The 19870-nt window shown below is 37.6% G+C and overlaps 1 protein-coding gene across 1 annotated transcript in view; it reads left to right on the forward strand.

Annotated features, from left to right (window-relative positions):
• PRKX (protein kinase cAMP-dependent X-linked catalytic subunit) overlaps window positions 1–19870 on the forward strand; it is a 99757-nt gene that overhangs the window by 75568 nt on the left and 4319 nt on the right. The window contains exons 4-5 of the mRNA XM_075196477.1: window positions 2945–3064; window positions 14041–14136. Coding sequence (XP_075052578.1) covers window positions 2945–3064; window positions 14041–14136 — 216 coding nt within the window. The remainder of the gene's footprint in view (window positions 1–2944; window positions 3065–14040; window positions 14137–19870) is intronic.

Below are 19870 nucleotides of genomic sequence, written 5' to 3' on the forward strand. Positions count from 1 at the left end.
GGGATGGCTGATATCTGTAACATGTAAAATCAAGTTATTTTTTTTTTTGTGGCTAAAAAGGCTTTGTTGCCAACTTCTAAACCGAAACGCATCACTAATTCCACAGCATCCAGCTCATTTAAATATATCCATCTGCAACACAAGATCTTTTCTTTCTGTTTTAGGTTTGATATGATTTGCACTATAGGGGCTGGGCTGTATTCAGAAAGGAATGCCATAGTCCTCACAGCTCCTCCCATCAGAATGAGCTACATTTTGCACCCCGATGATCACATGCATGTTGTATGCTCATTTATGTATAAGCATCCTTTTTTTTTCTGCATTTTCGCTTTTCTTAAGTGATACTTGTGTGTTGCATATTTATATTTTTATATATGAAATAAAAAATATAGATTTGTTTTCTTTAACCTATTTAAGATGAGAATGGCCCAAAAGTTACCTTTTGATTTATTTGTGTATCTTTAAAAATATACTAAATCAACAACTCTTATTTTCATATTACCAAAGTGAACAGTGGGTGCCGGGGTTGGATATGCTGAAGAAGACACAGGAATTGGACTGCCTAAATTAATTTTCAACAGTAAATACAGTGCAAACATAAAGTCACTTATACTAGCACTAGAAGGAAAAGATTTATGGTACTGTACTGTAGAGACTAACATATTTCCTAAATAAGCAGTTATTTGAAATCTCAAAATTCAAAGTATAGAAGTCTTTGGGTCCAGAAGGTATACATATCCAAGTGCTTGAAGCGCAAGAAGAATAATTGGAAATGACAAATGTAGTTCTACTACACAAAAATCCAGTAGGGAACAATATGATAGCTATATAGCCCTGTGAGTCACATCAGCTACAGTAATACTAATAGAATTGCCTTAAAACAATAATTGGCTATTTATTTAGAGATTATAAAATCCACAGCAGCGTGGATTTCCTGCTGAGCCATCATGTCAAACAAATCTAGTGGATTATTTTATTTATTTATTTTTACTCTGCAACTAAAGTGATAAGGGTATACTGTAGCTTATTTAGATTTTAGCAAGACATTCGATTTGGTACACAATGGTGTTTGCTCACCCAAAGAGCCAGTAACCTGGCTTCAGTCCTGGTTTGTTTAATTTATTTATTAGTGATGCTACTTGTGATCAACAAGGGAAGGTACAGTCCTGGATTTTTTTTTGTCTAATTTATTCACTAGAGATATTACCATACTTGTCAACTCTCCCGGAATGTCCGGGAGACTCCCGAAATTCGGGTAGAACTCCCGGGAGAGCAGGCAGATATCCCGCAAACGGCCTCGTGTTGTCAAAATGACGCGATTCACCGCAAATCGTGTCCTCCAACCACGCCCCCCTGCCTGGAATCTCCCGGAAAGAACTTTACAAAGGTTGGCAAGTATGGATATTACTTGTTTGCAGAGGATACAGAGATCTGTAACAGAGTTTATACCACAAAAGGGGCAAACCTAACGTGTACAGAAAATGGATTAGTAGAATATTAAATTGATTCAACAAAATGAGAAGTAATGCCTTTGGGACAAACAACCAAATCTGAAAGATTACAGAATGAATGCGATGTACTGCTAACAGGAAAGAGACTCTGGGGTTAAAGTTTCAGGTGATTTCAAGGTAAGCAGTGTGAAAGGATAGAAGAATAGAAAATATAAGACAAATAACAGAGGCTACAGCTTAAAGGAGATAAAGGACAGATGTGATTGTGATAGAAATGTTAAAATAAATCATATTAGTATATTTCAGAAAGGGCAGTATTTTAACAGAAGGATTTCTAAAACACAGAAATTGGAGGAAAATTAAAATGCAACATGAAGAACTTTTTGTTTTTTTAATCCATGGCTACTCTTCCAGCAGATGTTGTGTAGCTTCATACACAAAATATTTAATAAAAAATAAAATGCATGGGACAAATATGGCTATTATTTGCGCTTAGATCAAAAATGAAATTTAAAAACAAAAAAGTAAAAAAACATAAATACACACAAAACAAGCAACTGACTGTCTACATGATGGAAGAAGGTGGCCTGGTCTGATGACTCCCATTTTCTTTTACATTACTCAGCGGTCTAGTTCTGGTGCTTATGTGCGCTTTTGGCGGTGGACAAGGGTCCATAATTAGGCAGTCTGACCAGTTTGCGGCTACGCAGAAAGCTGCAATGCACTGTGTGTTCTGACACCTTTCTATCATAGCCATCTTTAACGTTTTCAGCAATTTGTGCTACAGTAGCTCTTCGGTGGGGTTGGACTACAGGCTAGTCTTCCCACTTGCATCAGTGAGCTTCGGCTTCCCATGATCCTGTCGCCACTTCACCGGTTGTCCTTCCACTTTTGGTAGGTACTAACCAATGCATACCAGGAACACCCCACAACACCTGCCTTTTTGGAGATGAACATATTCTAATGGACATTTTTGTACCATAGACCATACAGAGGACATGGTTACATCAATCATGAATGGAAAAAAGATTATTTCACCATCAGCATAGGAAAGGATTATTTGCTGTGAAGGTGGTTAAACTGTGGACCATCTGCCACATGATGTTGTGGAAGCAAATTCACAAGCAGAATTGCAAATTGATTAAATTCCTTCCTTGCAAGAACCTGTATCTATAGCTATAATATATAGTAGAGGGCATTATGTGATAACTGATCCATGTATTTTATCCAATTGCCATTTTTGTGATCAGGAATGTATTCCCCTCACTACTGTGATTCTAATTGGTAACTGTTACACTAGCATTTCCTTTGAATCAACATACTTAGAATTAGTTAAATGTATGCTGTCCCTGCCTATGACTCCTTTTTAGAAGAATAGCTGGCTTTATACAAGGGCGCCTTCTTTATTTAATGTACAATAACTGATAATTCTTCTTCCTGAATGTATGTTGATTTATAATAAGACTGAATTTGTATAATGTCTCACACTTTAGGACATGGACACTGTGTGGTACACCAGAGTATCTGGCACCTGAAGTCATTCAGAGCAAAGGTCATGGAAGAGCGGTGGACTGGTGGGCTCTAGGCATTCTAATATTTGAAATGTTATCTGGGTGAGTAGTATTTTTCAATTTATAATGTGCAGTTCTAAGTTGTGAGGAAAGTGTGAAATTATAACCTCCCAACACTTTAATAATAATAGAAAGCCAGTGGGCCTGATTCGTAAAGGCACTCTAAAGAAACGTAATGTGCATTTTTTTTTTTTTTTTTAAATTTAATTTTTTTTAAAAAAAGCACCCGTAATTTGGGCATATGCACGTCTGTATTGTACTACAAGCCGATCTAAAGAAACGCCTCTTTTTTTTTCAATACAGGTGTAGGTACGCACGTACAGCACTAGCCGTATCGAGACAGACACAATACACTGCAGGATATGTACAATACATATGTGCAATAGAAAGTCCCAACAGAATGCACAGAATAAAAAAGGATTTCATTCATACACACATGTTATCACTTGGCACTTGCACCTGTCCTGTAGTTGTGCAGGTCATACGACAGTAAAACATGTACCTCAGAGATGCCCGAAGCTTGAATCAGACGCTTATGCGTGCGCTCGACCTTGACACACCCACTTAGGCATGCACATAGTGAAAAAATTTAAAGTATACCATAATTCGACTTTCGCTCCTTGAATTAGGCCCAGTATGTCTAACGTTTTCTTATGCGTCACCATACCTCCCAACTTTCTGCTGTCCTCAATTGCGACCGCATATGGGCGCCACAGCTTAAGTTTCTAGAGCTCTTTCAGTCTTATAAAAATATACTGTGTGCGCTCTCTGCTGGTATGCGCGGCATTGGAGATGTACCGATCAGCAGGACTTATATCCCAATTGCCCTGGAATTGGGACAAAAGTCTGGATCTCCAGGACCGTGGAACAGTCCCCTCACTTTGGGATTATCTCACCTAAAACCGAACAGTTAGGAGGTATGGTGTCACTGTCTCTACCCGGCCCCCCCAAAAAAAGTCAAATTAAAACTTATGCTCTGTGTCTGCTTTTGTGAGGTTTTAGAATCTCACAGGTAAACACATCATTGAAAATGTCCATCTGTTTCATTAGATTTTAGTTGGGCATAGTTTTGTCTTCGATCTAGGATCCTTTTTGTTTAGAGGAGAGTGTTTCTTAGATGAATTTTTGGTCTCCAGGAAAATAACCAACACAGAAGTAGGTTTACTCTACTCTACTTTCCTGGTAGAGAAACAGTCGCCCAGATCACCAATACCTGGACATAAGAATCAGTAGTATAGGTGTGATAGCAATGTGACCTGTCTATAGTGATCAGTATGTGACCTGTGTAGATGCATTGCATGATATCAGGATGCAACCACTGTGTTTAGTGAACAGGTCTGTATGATATGTGTGACCTGTGTGTAGTGATCAGTTTGTATCAAGTGTGTGATATCACAGGGGCAGGTGTGATCAGTGTAGAGATTGGCACTTTTTGTCATTGAGTGGTTTCAATGACATTTGTCTTGTCAAATGTTTTTATTGTGATACATTTCTTAACAAAAATTCCACCACAATAATATTATCACCCAACCATATGCTACACCAGTGGTTCCCAAACTTTTGCAGTTCACGACACCCTTAGAGTCTCCATAATTTTTTTAAGGCACCCCTCCAAAATAATTACAGAGCAGTCCTGTTTTAGAAGTAGTTGGGTCCAAAAAAAATGTAATAGGTATTTAGGTCAGGACAGAAATACTTATTTAGTTGTATGCAAAAATAATACACATAAACCCAAGGAAAAATAATATTTTTATATATTTTTTTTCAATTATATTTCTGTCAAAGAATAATTGACAGCTAACTCACACTGTGCCCTCCTTCATCTCCACACATTCTGCCTCCAGTCACACTGCCCCCTCTGCCTCCAGTCACGCAGCCGCGACCAGCCAGAGGGAAAAGAAAACCCAAAACTTACCAATCCGCACGGCGCCCGGGACCCAGCATCCTCCTCTCTCCCGCAGCTTGTCACTGAATGTTGGGGGCGCTGCACTGATTGGTAATTTTTTTGTTTGTTTTTTTTTTTTGTCTCTGGCTGGTCGAGGCACCCTGTGACAGCGGGAGCCTTGGCGCACGCTTTGGGAACCGCTGTGCTACACTATTTTAATTAGCCCTTTATTATGTTTAACATTGTATAGTAGTGCCCAGACTGTCTGTAACGTTCCCTTTTTATAATATTCTGTCTTTGCATAAATTGAAGTGGTGTTGGCAGACTATGGAGAATATTGATTTTCTGAGGTAATTGATATTGTATTTTGATGGCGTTCTTGTTCATAACACTAGATGGCAGAGTTTGTACACTATTTCTGCAGCACTTGACATCATTTGTTAACTTGCCAGTCAGTACAACATTGTGTAAAAAAAAACTATGCATCTTTTATATATCTTTCCGTGTATAAAATTACCCAAAGAGTAATCTACAATTAATTAATTTTGCTGAAAAGGCACAAAACTAATTTTATTTCCTTGTTAAGTATATGCAAGCAGCAGTGTATAATCAGAAGAATTACAATTATTTGTACATTTTAGTGCTTTTTAAACTGGTTTTTAATTATACTAAACACTGGCAGAAAGTTAATGCAAATATATTTTTACTTCTTCCTTTCTCATTTCACTTGATGGAGGATCCAGCTAGTACAGCAACCATAATAGCCAGTCTAACTAGTGAAGCATAATCTGGCTCTGTTGCATATAGTTAGCATGTTTGAAAAAAAACACAAAGTCCATCAAGTTCAACCTTTATTTGCTGTAAATTCTATTTGTGGCAGAAGAAAACAAAACCTCACGTGTGAGGTTGCTAATTTGATCTCGCAGGCAATAAACCCATCTTGATCTCAAAAATGGCAATAAAATTCTTGGATCAATCACCCCAATACTAATCAAAGCTTCATGTAACAATTTACTGTGAGAAAGGCATATAATCCATTTTATTTATGTTTTGAATTTGCCATCACCAACTTGCTATGAAATTCCGCAGCGTAAACACTCTTTAAAGTAGAGAATTCCCTCCTATGCTGATGGTGACCTGGTGATGGTCTTGGATATGAATTGGGCAAATCTTTGTATTGACCTTTTCTATATTTATACATAATGATTAGGTCACCTGTAAGATACCCATTTTTCTGAAGTAAGCACACCTAGGGGTATATTTACTAAACTGGTGGTTTGAAAAAGTGAAGATGTTGCCTATAGCAACCAATCAGATTCTATGTATCATTTATTTAGCATATTCTACAAAATGACAGCCAGAATCTGATTGGTTGCTATAGGCAACATCTTCACTTTTTCAAACCAACAGTTTAGTAAATGTACCCGCTCGTCTTTATAGCCTTTCCTTAAAATTTAATCATTCAGTTCCCTATATTAATGAGGGTGCCTGCCTCTGATTCTTTTTAGTTCTCCTAAATTCTCAGTGTGGTTCCTAAAACTATAGCTCATATTGAAGATGTGGCCTATCTGGTGGTAGTCATATTTTAGACACTGAAAATCCCGAAAGTTATCCTGCCAACATGAAAATGCCGACAGGGTAAATGTTGTCATTGTCTGTTAACCGAGGCTAAAAATACCGATATTGTGATTGTCAATAGTAGTACTGTCGACAGTCGCGATGCAAACATTAAGTGAGCAGGGACGCCAGCACACTACATGTTAGATATAAAAAAATAAAATTAAAAAAATAAGTGTGATGTTCCCCTTTCCTAAACAAATTAACCCTAGTGCTGGTAGTAGCAAAATAGGGGGGGACAAAAGCATGAGGTCCCCTGAATTCACTACAACCAGCATTAAGCCTTGCCAGCCGGGGCTGGTGGCACTATAGCAGGGGAATCCACAGCATCAATGCTGACCAGCCCTGGGGCTGATTGTCATTGTGGCAGAGGGACCTCCCACTGTGAGTTCCTCTTTTATAGTGTCACCAGCCCTGTCACAGCCTAGAAGTGCTGGCTGTAGGGAATTCAGGGGACCCCATGATTTTTGTCCTCTCAGTGTTGCTATTACCAGCACTAGACTGGCAGCATTAGGGTTAATTTGTTGAGGGTGGGGGAGGATACATGCTTTTTTTTAAAAAAGTATTTAATGCCAGCATTTTGACTGTTGACCGTACTACTGTCGACAATCACACTGTCTGTATTTTCAGCCCATCGATTAACTGAAACTGTGGGGATTTCAGTGTCTGAATTTAGTACTTAACCCAGTCTAACTTGTACAGTGATAATACTATGTTTGAGTTGTGTGCATTTGTCCCCCTTTTATGCATCGTAGGATTGTATTTTCTGTGTACTTTAATATGCAAAGACACCACCTCCAAACCACAAGTAGAAGGAAAAGGGAACAGGTAACTTGCACTACTTTTGGAAAATAACAAGCACATATATAATGGGGTTTAAATAATTGTGTTTGTGCTACATTATTTTCTGGTAGATGTAGTGGTTATTACCTGTTACATTTTTTTCTTCTTGTAAAATAACACACTCTTGCTCAAATAGACTTCAGAGTCAAATTTCATTCTATACTGTATTCCAGGCTTCCTCCATATGTAACTGCTTTACATACAAAGAAGAACACCTAATTAGCACTTCTTCTTTCAAACAATGTTCTGTGTATGTCAAATATAATGAATATTGAAAAAAAAGTGTATAAAACACATTTGAATAGTGTAGTAATGTAATGGTCTTGCGAATGAAAATGGATCCTCCTTTTGCAACAAAAAACAATCCTATATATAAGGGAATATCAAATGATCGTCTTCCCTGTTCAAACATATCAAGTTGGTCACAAAAGAAATTATATATGACACCTGTGAATAGTATAGCAATATAATTTTCTTTGAAATTAAAATATTCAGTCCTTTTTCAGCACTGTATCTAGATTTGAAGAAACAAGTGAATATATAAACGCATTCAATTATGTATATCAAGCTGTCCCATTCATTGCATCCCTTTCCCCCTTTGTCTATGTACTTATGATCAGAAAACTTGATCTGCACATATAACTGATCTTTAGACTGCCGCAAAATCTGCACTTCAGAGATATTCCTCTCCTTGTTTATTTCCCAGGAAGGAATGAAGGACCTTTTGGAATTACTTGCTGCAAATGCCAGCGAGTGTAGCTTGTTTCTTTCAGGTAGCATTTGTTAGTCACCTTCCAAGATAATAAATAGAGAGAAGGGGATTTTGTGCATTATGTTTTAAAAATGATTTATTGTATATGTGCTTACATGAGTACGTTACACAGCATGTTTTATGAAATAAGTCAATATGCATCAAAAGGATTGCCCCCTACCCAACTCAGAGTAACTTGGAGTGCAATGTCTTAACCTAAGTTAAAGATGGAACAAAATCCATGTTGTTTAACAGTGGAAGGAGACGTTCTGGATAAATTCACTGTTGGGAGAGAGTCTGCTCAAAAAACCCTACGGAGTGACAACTAGTTTTGTTATCAACTAGTTGCACTAATTTATCTTGCTTCATAAAGTGCTTAATATAGACCACAAGATAAATTACTGCAACATAAAAAGGAAAAACAAGGTAACAACAATATTATATGCATTGAAGATAAATTATATTTGTTATACGTGCCAAAGACGCAGCATCATCTCTGCTTCTTGCGAGTAGAATCAATGTAGAGAAGCCAGCCCAGGACACAGTATAGTCTAGTATGAAGACTGGCTTTAACATCGCTCTTGTCGGTCACTGCCTACAGGAGATACTTGAGGGTTGCAAGAGGCAGATCAGGCGTGTTCATATGCAAGTGTAGCACAGTAAGGTTGTAGAGATGTAGTTTAGCCATGACCTGTCCGCTGCATCTCCATTTTTAGTATGGGCCTCACAACTCTAAACACAGCGTGCATGTGTATCATAAGAGGCATCCTACTCAAAATACACAAGCTCAAATGCAGTTGTGCAAACACGCAGTTGGCTATACCTAAAAGGGCATCTTTTACATAGAAACATAGAATTTGAAGGCCGATAAGAACCGCTTGGCCCATCTAGTCTGCCCCTTGTTTTATTAACCTATTAACCTTAAACCCTATTTGATCCCTTATTCTTTATAAGGATATTCTTATGTCTATCCCAAGCATGTTTAACGTGCTCTACTGTATTAGCCTCCACCACCTCTGATGGGAGCCTATTCCACTTATCCACTACCGTTTCTGTGAAGTAGTTTTTTGTCAAATTTCCTCTAAACCTACTTCCCTCCAGTTTCAGTGCATGTCCTTATGTTTTAGTACTTCTCTTCCTTTGAAGAATGTTTCCCTCATGTACCTAGGTCAAACCCTCGATATATTTGAAAGTTTCTATAATGTCCCCCCTTTCCTTTCTCTGTTCCAAACTATACATATTAAGTTCTTTTACTCTTTCCGGGTAAGTTTTTTGTGCTGTAGGCCATGCACCATTTTAGTTGCCCTTCTTTGTACAGTTTCTAATGTATTTATAGCCTTCTGGAGATATGGCCTCCAGAATTGAAAACCATATTCTATATGAGGCCGTACCAATGACCTATACAGTGGCATTATTACTTATTTCTTTCTGCTACTGATTCCTCTCCCTATGCAACCATGCATCTGACTTGCCTTCCTCATTGCTTTGTTGCATTGCTTACCTGCCTTTAAGTCACCTGAAATATCGAATCCTAGATCCCTTTCCTCCTTAGTAGTTTCTATTATAGTGCCATTAATACTATATTTATAGCCTTTGGGTTTTTGAGACCCAAGTGCATGATTTTGCATTTTTTGTCATTAAACTGTAGTTGCCACTCTCTTGACCATTCCTCTAGTCTACCTAGATCATCAATCATTTGTTTTACCTCTCATGGTGTGTCTACCCTGTTACATATCTTGTCATCTGCAAAAAATACATACTTTTCCTTCAATACCATTTGCAGTGTCTCCAATAAAGATATTAAAAAGCACTGATCAAAATACAGATGCTTGGGGTACTCCACTGGTAACATTTCCCTCCTGTGAATGCACTCCATTTACTATAACTCTATTTTCTATCCTGTAACCAGGATCTTATCCATTTCACCATCTTAGACTCCAATACCAAGCTTTCAAGTTTATTTAACAGTCTGCGATGTAGGACAGTGTCAAAAGCCTTACTAAAATCTAGATACGCTCTATCTACAGCTCTTCCTTGATCTATTACTTTAGTCACCCAGTCAAAAAAGTCAATAAGATTTGTTTGACATGATCTCCTCCCAGCAACTCCATGCTGTTTGGGATCCTGTAAATTACTGGATTTGAGATATTCTACAACTCTTTAGTTTAAGAGTGTATTCATCAATTTTTCCACTACTGATGTAAGGCTCACTGGTCTGTAGTTGCTCGCCTCTTTCTTGCTTCCACTTTTGTGCAGTGGGACTACATTCACTCTTTTTTCCAGTCCTCTGAAATTACTCCTGTAGCTAGTGACTGATTGAATAATTCTGCTAATGGTGTTACGAACACCCCTTTAAGCTCTTTTAGTATCCTTGGATGTATCCCATATGGCCCCATTGATTTATCCATTTTCAGTTTTGAGAGCTCTGTTCGGACCTTCTCCTCTGTAAATGTACTTGTATCTACTTCATGTTTGAGTATACTTACAATTTAACCTTGGGCCCCTTTCCTGCTCTTTTTGTAGTGAACACTGAGCAAAAATAATTAAGATGATCTGCTATTGCCTTATCTTCCTCAACAAGACTCTCACTCTGTCTTTAGTCTTATTATTACTCCTTTTGCTTTTCTTCTGTCACTTATATACCGAAAAAAGTTTTGCCCTCTTTACATATTGACTGGTCCATATTCTCTTAGCTTGTGCCTTTGCACATCTGATTGCCTTCTTAGCCTCCTTCTGTCTAGCAAGATACACTTTTTTTTCTTCATTATTCTGAGTCTGCTTAGATCTCCTAAAGGCCATCTTTTTTTTTCTTTCACAATACCTGCTACATCTTTTGCAAACCACACTGGCTTCCTTTTCCTTGTACTGTTCTTAACCCTTTTGATACAAAGTTCTGTTGCTTTAAGTATTAAACTTTTAATTTTTCCCACATCTTCTGCAATCCTTTTCAAGTTCTTCCACTCTGCCAAAGAGTCACTTACACATTTTCCCATCTCTACAAATTCAGCCTTCCTAAAATCGAACACCTTTGTTTTTGTGTGGTGCGAGTCGGTCTCTGTCTTTATACTAAACCATACTGCTTGATGGTCACTGGATCCTAGGTTCTCATCCAGATTTACATCAGATATTATATCACCATTTGTAAGAATTAAGTCTAATATTGCGTCTGTGCGAGTGGCCTCCCTCATCACTTGCTTGAGGGTTGCTCCTTCCAAGGAATTCAGAATGTCCCTACTTCTAGTGGAACTTGCAAAAGACCCCTCCCAGTTCACATCAGGTAGATTAAAGTCTCCCAGTCTCCCATGATTATTACCTCTCCTTTTAATGCCATTTTGTTTATGTCCTTCAGTAAGTTCCTGTCCAGTTCTCCTTCCTGACCTGGTGGTCTATAGATCACCCCAGTGCGAAGAATAGCCTTGTCCCCCGTTTGTATTAAAGTAGTCCTTTTATGGGTTTTTTTCACATATATTGCTACCCCTCCTCCGAGTCTTCCCACTGTCCTTCCTAAATAAAGTATATCCCGGTATAGCTATGTCCCAGTCATGATTTTCATTGCACCATGACTCTGTAATAACCACAATATTCAAATCATCCCTTGTCATTAAAGCAATTAGTTCTGGAATGTTATTTTTTAAGCTTCTAGCATTAGCACACATAGCTCTAAGAATTTTGTGTGTGCATCTTCTGTTCCTATCTTCTATGTTTATCTCTCTCTCTCTAGGTTTATTTTATTTTGATCTGCATTGTCTTCTGTTGCTGTGGATATGTTTTCTGTACTATTAACCTGCAGAAACCATACCTCTTGGTTGGGGGAGCAGATTGTTTTATTCCTGTTTAGTTCACTGCCCCTCCCCCCACCCCCCTGCTAGTTTAAATAGTTCTCGATGAAGCTTTAAAACTGCTCGCTTAGTATTCTGGTTCCCCTTGAAGATGGGTGCAGGCCGTCACTTTTGTATAGACCCCTATCTTGCCAGATGACATGACTGTCGTCTATTACTCCAAACCTCTCCTCATATCACCACTTCTTTAGCCACACATTGAAGTTCCTTTCTTCACCTCTATGCACACTGGCAATACTGCTGAAAAAGTTAGTGGTTGCCACCTGTTTTAGAGCAGTTATTTTAAGTCCATCTCTCGATCAGCCTAAATGTGTGCACAGCTGCAACTTTGCCAAATAGTCTTTTGCTCAATTAACATAAAATAGCTATGGATTTCCTTCAGATGGTGGACAGAAAAGGTTGTTTACATATTAAAGGGGATATCCAGACAAGGACATTTTTCTTTTGGTTGCGTTGGGTATCGGATAGGTGGCAATGGATTTCACACATTATAGTCCTCATTTTTATCAAACCAGAGAGACCACCACAGATTAGTATTTTCCAACTTGGTAATTTTTTCAATCATTGGGGGGGGGGGGGGGGGGCAATTTGATTGTTGTAGCATCCCATCAGTTGGGTGCAGCCATTCTGCAATGGGGTCCTTTCTCCTCTTGCAGGTTTTTAAGAAGGGCGATGGTAGCCTGTGGGAATTTTCAGTAACGGAGGATAAGGGCTTCTCTTCAACCTGGTTGGCATCATATTATTTGGTGCACATTCCATTCAGTCAGTATAATATAACCCCTATATGACGAGAGAGATTGTTATGTGTGTATGTTTTATTAAAATTTTTATTCCACCAGAGAACCTAATTTATCTGTATATGTTTATTTACTAACATGTGAGAGCTGCTGTGTTACTTGGCAGAGTTAAAATGAAATCATGTGAAAAATGCTAAAATATTTGGTTGATTGTATTAAACTGTATTTGAATAGAGAACAATTTAGACATGGAAATGTCATTGTTTTATTGGACAGGAAAGCTCTTTACATTGTATTGTTTGCCTTCTCACCTTTAATATAATATGTATATATGTTTATGCATATTTTCTTGTTAAGGTCCCAGAGACTGTGTAACTGCTCAAATGAGGGGCTGGGATGAAGTACTGTATAGAGTTAGCGTAAACATGTTTTATTATAAATACATTACAATTAAATAGACCTGCTTTAAATTGCCTAATCTTTAATGTTTGTTTGACTGCAGTAAGCTTTCATCACCTACATTCTGTGAGGACATAAGAAGACCTTCAGTTCAAAATGATGTACATCTTTTTATGTCATTTATAAAAGTGTCTGTACTTACGGGCTGTTAAGAAAAAAGATAATTCCTTTTACAGACAGAAATTTCATAGCCAATGATAAGTGATTCCCTCATCACTTTACATTGTCATTGCTCTGATGCATGCTGGTGGATGTTGAGGAGACCATGGTCCATCTTTAACCTTATAGGGAGTCCTGTTGACTATTGATTACAGATTGATCTCTTTGGGACTTAATAAAAGATGTATTCTGTATTCTTTCATTACTACTTTTTTTTTTTTTTATTGCTTTTGATTTTGGTTTCATTTATTTCTGTTGGGTTTTCTATAATTTTCTGTATTCTTCACTGGTGGCTGTGACATCTGCTTTCCCTTCCAACTTTATTTTGCATTTTCTTTTTGTATTTTTTGGTGTCTCAAATGCTTGCTAAAGGCTCCTGATGTTCAGCCTTTGTAGGCTCCTGGAGCTAGCATGAATTACATCGTGGATCTTTCTGGGTGTTTTTTTTGTTTTTTTTTTTATGTTTAGAATGTTCAGTATATATTGGGCTCTTCAGTTTCATTGGCTATGGTGTGGGAGTGTTGACTCCACCACTGCTGTCATCACTTTTTAAACTTTATAAGTCTCTATTAGAGATGAATTAAATTGTTAATCTATCCTAACAATTATACACAATATTGTTGACTGTTGTGTTTAGTCTACATTGTATTGTTAATATGAAACTATTATTATTGTGTTCAAATTAAATGTGTGGTTTTGTTGTTTTTTCGTTTTGTTTTTTTTTATAGGTTTCCCCCATTTTTTGATGACAATCCCTTCGGAATATATCAGAAAATTCTGGCGGGCAAGATAGACTTTCCAAGACATTTAGATTTATACGTAAAGTAAGTTCTCTACAGAGTTGTGTTTTTTGTTTTTATTTACTTTATTAATACAATATACAGGATACTGATTGAATGAATAATTAAATGGGTAATTTTGCTTGAAAGACCAGTGTTGAAATTCTAACATAGGAACTGGAAATTATCATTCAAGAGATTCAGGAACAGTGCAGTGCACCTTATCAACCAGTCTCTTGTTCATGTTTAAGCCTAATGCAAGTTAGAAATTTAATGCAAGTATTTGGCTATATTTTAGTGCAGGTATTGGTAAATGAGCCCTAGATTGTTAAAAAACAATATAATTTCTTATGGTAATAATAGTTTTAGTTAATGACTAAACTGTTATCCATAGTTTTGCTATAAATTGTATAATGTACTTGCAACTTATTGTATATGAATTGTTGAAAAATTATGAATTTCAGATTCACACTCACAAATAACCAAAATTGTCATAAACCGTTCAGTAATGAAATATCATTTAATAATAATTCAAGCAATAAAAATACCTTCTGCGCTCACTGACTAGATGTTTCTAAATTATTGAGCTGTATATAATGGGTCTAAAGGGTATAAGTAGGTCAAGACTGATTGTATGTAACAAAATTTATTGTAATTCCCTATACATAGTAAATAACAAGTGAAAATGACACATCCAATGGTACTTAAAATTGGACAATAAAATATTAAAACATTAAAATCACACTAAAGGATATACATATAATCCTGACATATATATGATGGTGTGAGTGGTACTCTGAATGTTCTTGGTTATTGAAAGGATCTGGCTTAACATCCGCTGCTAGACCAGATGGTAACAAGGGGTTCTAAAGTATCACAATAAGAGCATAAATTCACTGTCATAGATGATCATAAATGAAATATTCATATATGGAACAGTCCCAATGTTGTAAATGTAGAAAATTCTTGCAGTTATAAAGCTGAGGGAAATCACAGTACATGTATCCGACTAATTCCACATGGAGATGATATTGAAAGATTTCCCTTGAAAAAGTCTATCAGACGAAACGCGTTGAGACTCCTCCTCACACCAATCTATTGGCCAATAGAATCTTCCGGATGTGACATCACACCCAGAAGTCAGAACCGGAAGCGTGCCGCACGCTTGCTATCTGAAACTATCTTCTATCAATAGTGGGACTGATCACTCGCTATTTTCTATTATCTGAACATTTTAACATCACCACCCCCTTGGAATTACGCAGTGAGACATTTGGGACAGGACAACTAACAGATCATTGCTCCGCAAACGCAAGTATCGATATCATCTACATGTGGAATTAGTCGGATACATGTACTGTGATTTCCCTCAGCTTTATAACTGCAAGAATTTTCTACATTTACAACATTGGGACTGTTCCATATATGAATATTTCATTTATGATCATCTATGACAGTGAATTTATGCTCTTATTGTGATACTTTAGAACCCCTTGTTACCATCTGGTCTAGCAGCGGATGTTAAGCCAGATTCTTTCAATAACCAAGAACATTCAGAGTACCACTCACACCATCATATATATGTCAGGAATATATGTATATCCTTTAGTGTGATTTTAATTTTTTAATATTTTATTGTCCAATTTTAAGTACCATTGGATGTGTCATTTTCACTTGTTATTTACTATGTATAGGGAATTACAATAAATTTTGTTACATACAATCAGTCTTGACCTACTTATACCCTTTAGACCCATTATATACAGCTCAATAATTTAGAAACATCTAGTCAGTGAGCGCAGAAGGTATTTTTATTGCTCAGTTTACTACTAGGGAGGGATCCCTAGTCCTGATTGCAGCTCCTGCAACCATCAGGAGGTGAGCGCACAGTCTTTATTCTCTCTAAATAATAATTCAACCCTTGGTCAGTGGTTCAATCACCTCTAGTATCTACTAGAGCCACTGGTCTTTTTGGAGAAGCCTCTATATTAACTTTGGACCCCAAAATCGGGCAACATTTCTCAAGCTTGGTCTGATTAGTTGGGTAGTAGCAATGGACACTGTCCCTGCTGAATAAAATCTACAACATATGATGCTATTGCCACTTCCATAATGGCGGGGATGTTGTTCTATGGCTAATTTGTGTCATATATACCTCTTAGCATTTGGATCAAAAAAGTTCCCATTTTATCTCACCAGAGCACAAGTCTATCTGCTACATCTCTGCAATATCTTGTAGATTCTTGAATTGAGTAAAGTATTCTTTCTCAGCTTTGCTCAATTTATGTCTTGTATTTCGGTGCGGTTTCCAATCCCTGGCTCTCGCTACCAGTTGGGTTGCTCTGTTAAAGCTTGCATAAGAAGCCCTGAGCTTGAATGCCATTTCATGGACTGGAATATGTTTGTGAGAACATGGTTAAATAACACACTGAAACTTGTGTAGTGAATAATTGAACTGAATGCGGAAGGTACAATTGAGCAATTATGCTATATTCAATGCAAACGGCCAGTGCACATTCTCTTAAGGGTTACTTCACCAACCAAATTATGATGGAACAGACAGATTTAGGAGCAGCCACAAATCTATTCTTCTGAGTTGCAGTTTTATTTTATTTTTTTTTCAGATTGTTTCTATGGAGTGTAGCTATGAAATCTCAATTCTACTCATTTGTGAGTTTTCTATAGCACTTTAATGTCTAACCAGAGAATCTTAACCTCCTGCAGTGAAGAGTCCTAACAATTCCAAAACATACTGTCTGGTGGTGGATCTTCTGTGTCATGCACTAAAAACCAAATGTATGTAGCATTGACTGACAGTGCTACCATGTAAATGGCTTTACCCCATATCTTAAATTACAAAACTCAAAACTGTCAGGCCGGAGGCCTTATGGAGCAGAACACTAACCGGAATTAGCACTACTGAACTGGTAGGTGCAGAGTCTAACGTACCCCTGGTAGTCGCCATGGACCTTCGCAAGGAGGTTTGGACTTCGCTGCACAGGGTACGCAGGTCGCGGTCTTACTAGCCAGTTGCCGGTGTAGTGTAGAAGAGTCAGACGGTCCGGGTCACACCAAAACGGGATAATACGGTGCCAAGGGAAATCCAAAGAGTAGTTGCCAAGCCGAGGTCACAGTACAATATGGGTCACGTAGATAGCAGAATAGTCGCCAAGCTGAGGTCACAGTACAATATGGGTCACGTAGATAACAGAATAGTCGCCAAGCCAGGTCACAACGAAGAGCAGGAACGGATAAAGCACACAGGAGCACTAAGGCACAAACCAGGAACACAGGCTGATAACCTGTTACTCTGGCACCCTAATGGCGCCAGAGCCAGGTTTAAATAATGGAAAGCCGCTGATAGGAGAGCTCAGGAGGCGGCGCTGATCGGCAGCAGAAGCGTCCCATTGCCTAGCAACGGGACGAAGGCAGAGCGCATGCGCCCGACATCAATCCAAGGACCCGGAAGCCGATGCCGCCACAGAGGGTCAGACGTCCGTTCCCCGACTGACAGGGAATCAGCGGGGATGGCGCCTGACAAAAACAAACTTAAGTATATGTCTCGGTTTGCAATTTATATGTGCCATGAGGAAAAAATGAGTAACATGGCAATTTTTATTTCAAAACTTAAGGTGGAATCCTACAGTAATAAAATGTTGCTGTTGCCTCTGAGTTGTAAATTAAACCTTTATCACTTTCACAAGTATAGATGCACCTATTGATTTTTAATATACATATTTAATTTGTGTGTTTAGATAGACGTCATATTTGAACAGGACATTGATGCTTTTTCTCCCCTTGTAAATGGGTAATTTTAAATTCTTGGGTTCTTGGAAAAAAGTACACAGCAGTGCTATAGATCAAGCCCTTAAAGACTGTAAATCAATAACAACATTTACAGAATATATCTGGTTTGAATTTTGTTTCCAACTAATGATTTAAGTGATGTCCCATGAGAACTTTTTTGGAATTAATCAGAAACACTATAGCACCAGCCAGTAAATGAAGTCATATGTTCCTGGGTCAGTATGTATAATGAATGTGGTTCAACTGCTCATCATTGTAGGTCAGTAGAACATATATTTCTTACATTGGAAGCAGACAAAGCACCTTTGTTATCATTAAGTTTCTCTTTGCTGATTGCCATTTCAGAGAACAAAAATATCATTGTTTTGGCCACTTATGAAAATGATTAAATAAACAATCACAAAGAAATGTCCGCATGGTGTATACATGCTGAGTACAGATATCTGATTCATCTATGCAGGGGGACTTCTGTGACACACGGCAATCTGAGTCTTCTATCTCGTCATTTATGAATATTTATTTCATTCCTTAAGTGTATGTGAGTTAGTACAGTAAAGAATCCAAGAAACCTTCCCAGTTGAATCCACTATTTGACCACTGTTGTTTTTGCTTTTATATTTATACTGTCTAATAGAATATCTTTTTTTATTTTAATTAATTGGAGGCCATGACTAGTAGATAGGCCATCTACTCCTATAAAATATTATTCTTTCAGTTGAATTTAATTGACTGTGCACTCTAATTCCTAGTTTCTAAACCTGGCGTATATGAGGCACATGAGATGGATTTAAGAGGGTACTAATATTGATAAATATTATTTAAAATAACATTAACTGTACGAATAAAAAAAGTTATATAACATTAACAGAAGTGGTATTTTAAATGCACAAGAACTAGGTTTGTTCAAGTTTACTCAGGCTAGGGATTACTTTATTCAAAGCACACCCTAATCTGTGTACATTTACTCAAATAAACTGTCACAAAATGATGTGGGATTGTCTTCAGGTGGACGAGAATTTACTGAGATGACAGAAGTTGGGTCCTTAAGCTACAGCCACCTCATTGAACATAGGGTGGGTCAGGCTGTGATGAAATGGGATGCAATTAGCATAATATTTATTGCCCACCCAGTGGTTAATGCCATCTCATCACAAAGTAGTTCCTTCCTCTTATTTTCATGCCTCCCCTCTAAATCTCTGGATATGGAAAGCAAGAGAGAGTGACCATGCACTGTTCATAAATGTACAAATACTTATTCCCACAGCTTCTTATGTTCAATCTCCCCTCACAAATGATAAGTTAAAAATAAAATATGTTGACAAATTCTAAAGTTATTTTTTTAGAAAAAGTCAAAGAAATAACTAGTACAAGGCAATAACTTCATTTCCTAATATCTTTATTTATGACAAGGTTTGAAAATGTTTAGTTTAACTCATTCTCTTCACTTTAAAAATGAATGGTCATCCACAAGAAAACTCATCTGTTAGCATTCAGGAAGCATTCTCTGCCACACCTCAAATCCTTGTCAGGAAAGCCTAGGAAACTTCCACATGGAGCAGCTGTCATTACCGGGAGCCACAAAATAATATGTAATTATTCTGTGAATACTCCTTTAAGGGTGTTGAATTTAAGCTTCTATTACATTTTCATGTTCTTCCTCTTCGTTCTATTCCATGTTGGCAGTACAACAATTATTTTGTGTTTATGTTTAATATATAAGCACATAGGTGTATAGACACACATACAACATATCAACCACAACACTAAAGCCACTGTCAAGTGAAGTCATGAGGTTGATGTGTTGGAAGCCGGAAAAATTAGCAAGCGTAACAATCTGAGCATCTCCAAAACAGTTCTTGTGGGGTGTTCCCAGTATGTAGGGGTTAGTACCTACCAATAGTGGTACAAAGACGGACAGCCGGTGAACCGTCGACAAGGTTATGGGCAACCAAGGCTTTTTGATGCACGTGGG

This window comes from Mixophyes fleayi, chromosome 2, assembly GCF_038048845.1.
Source record: "Mixophyes fleayi isolate aMixFle1 chromosome 2, aMixFle1.hap1, whole genome shotgun sequence".
In the NCBI taxonomy this organism is placed as follows: Eukaryota; Metazoa; Chordata; class Amphibia; order Anura; family Limnodynastidae; genus Mixophyes; species Mixophyes fleayi.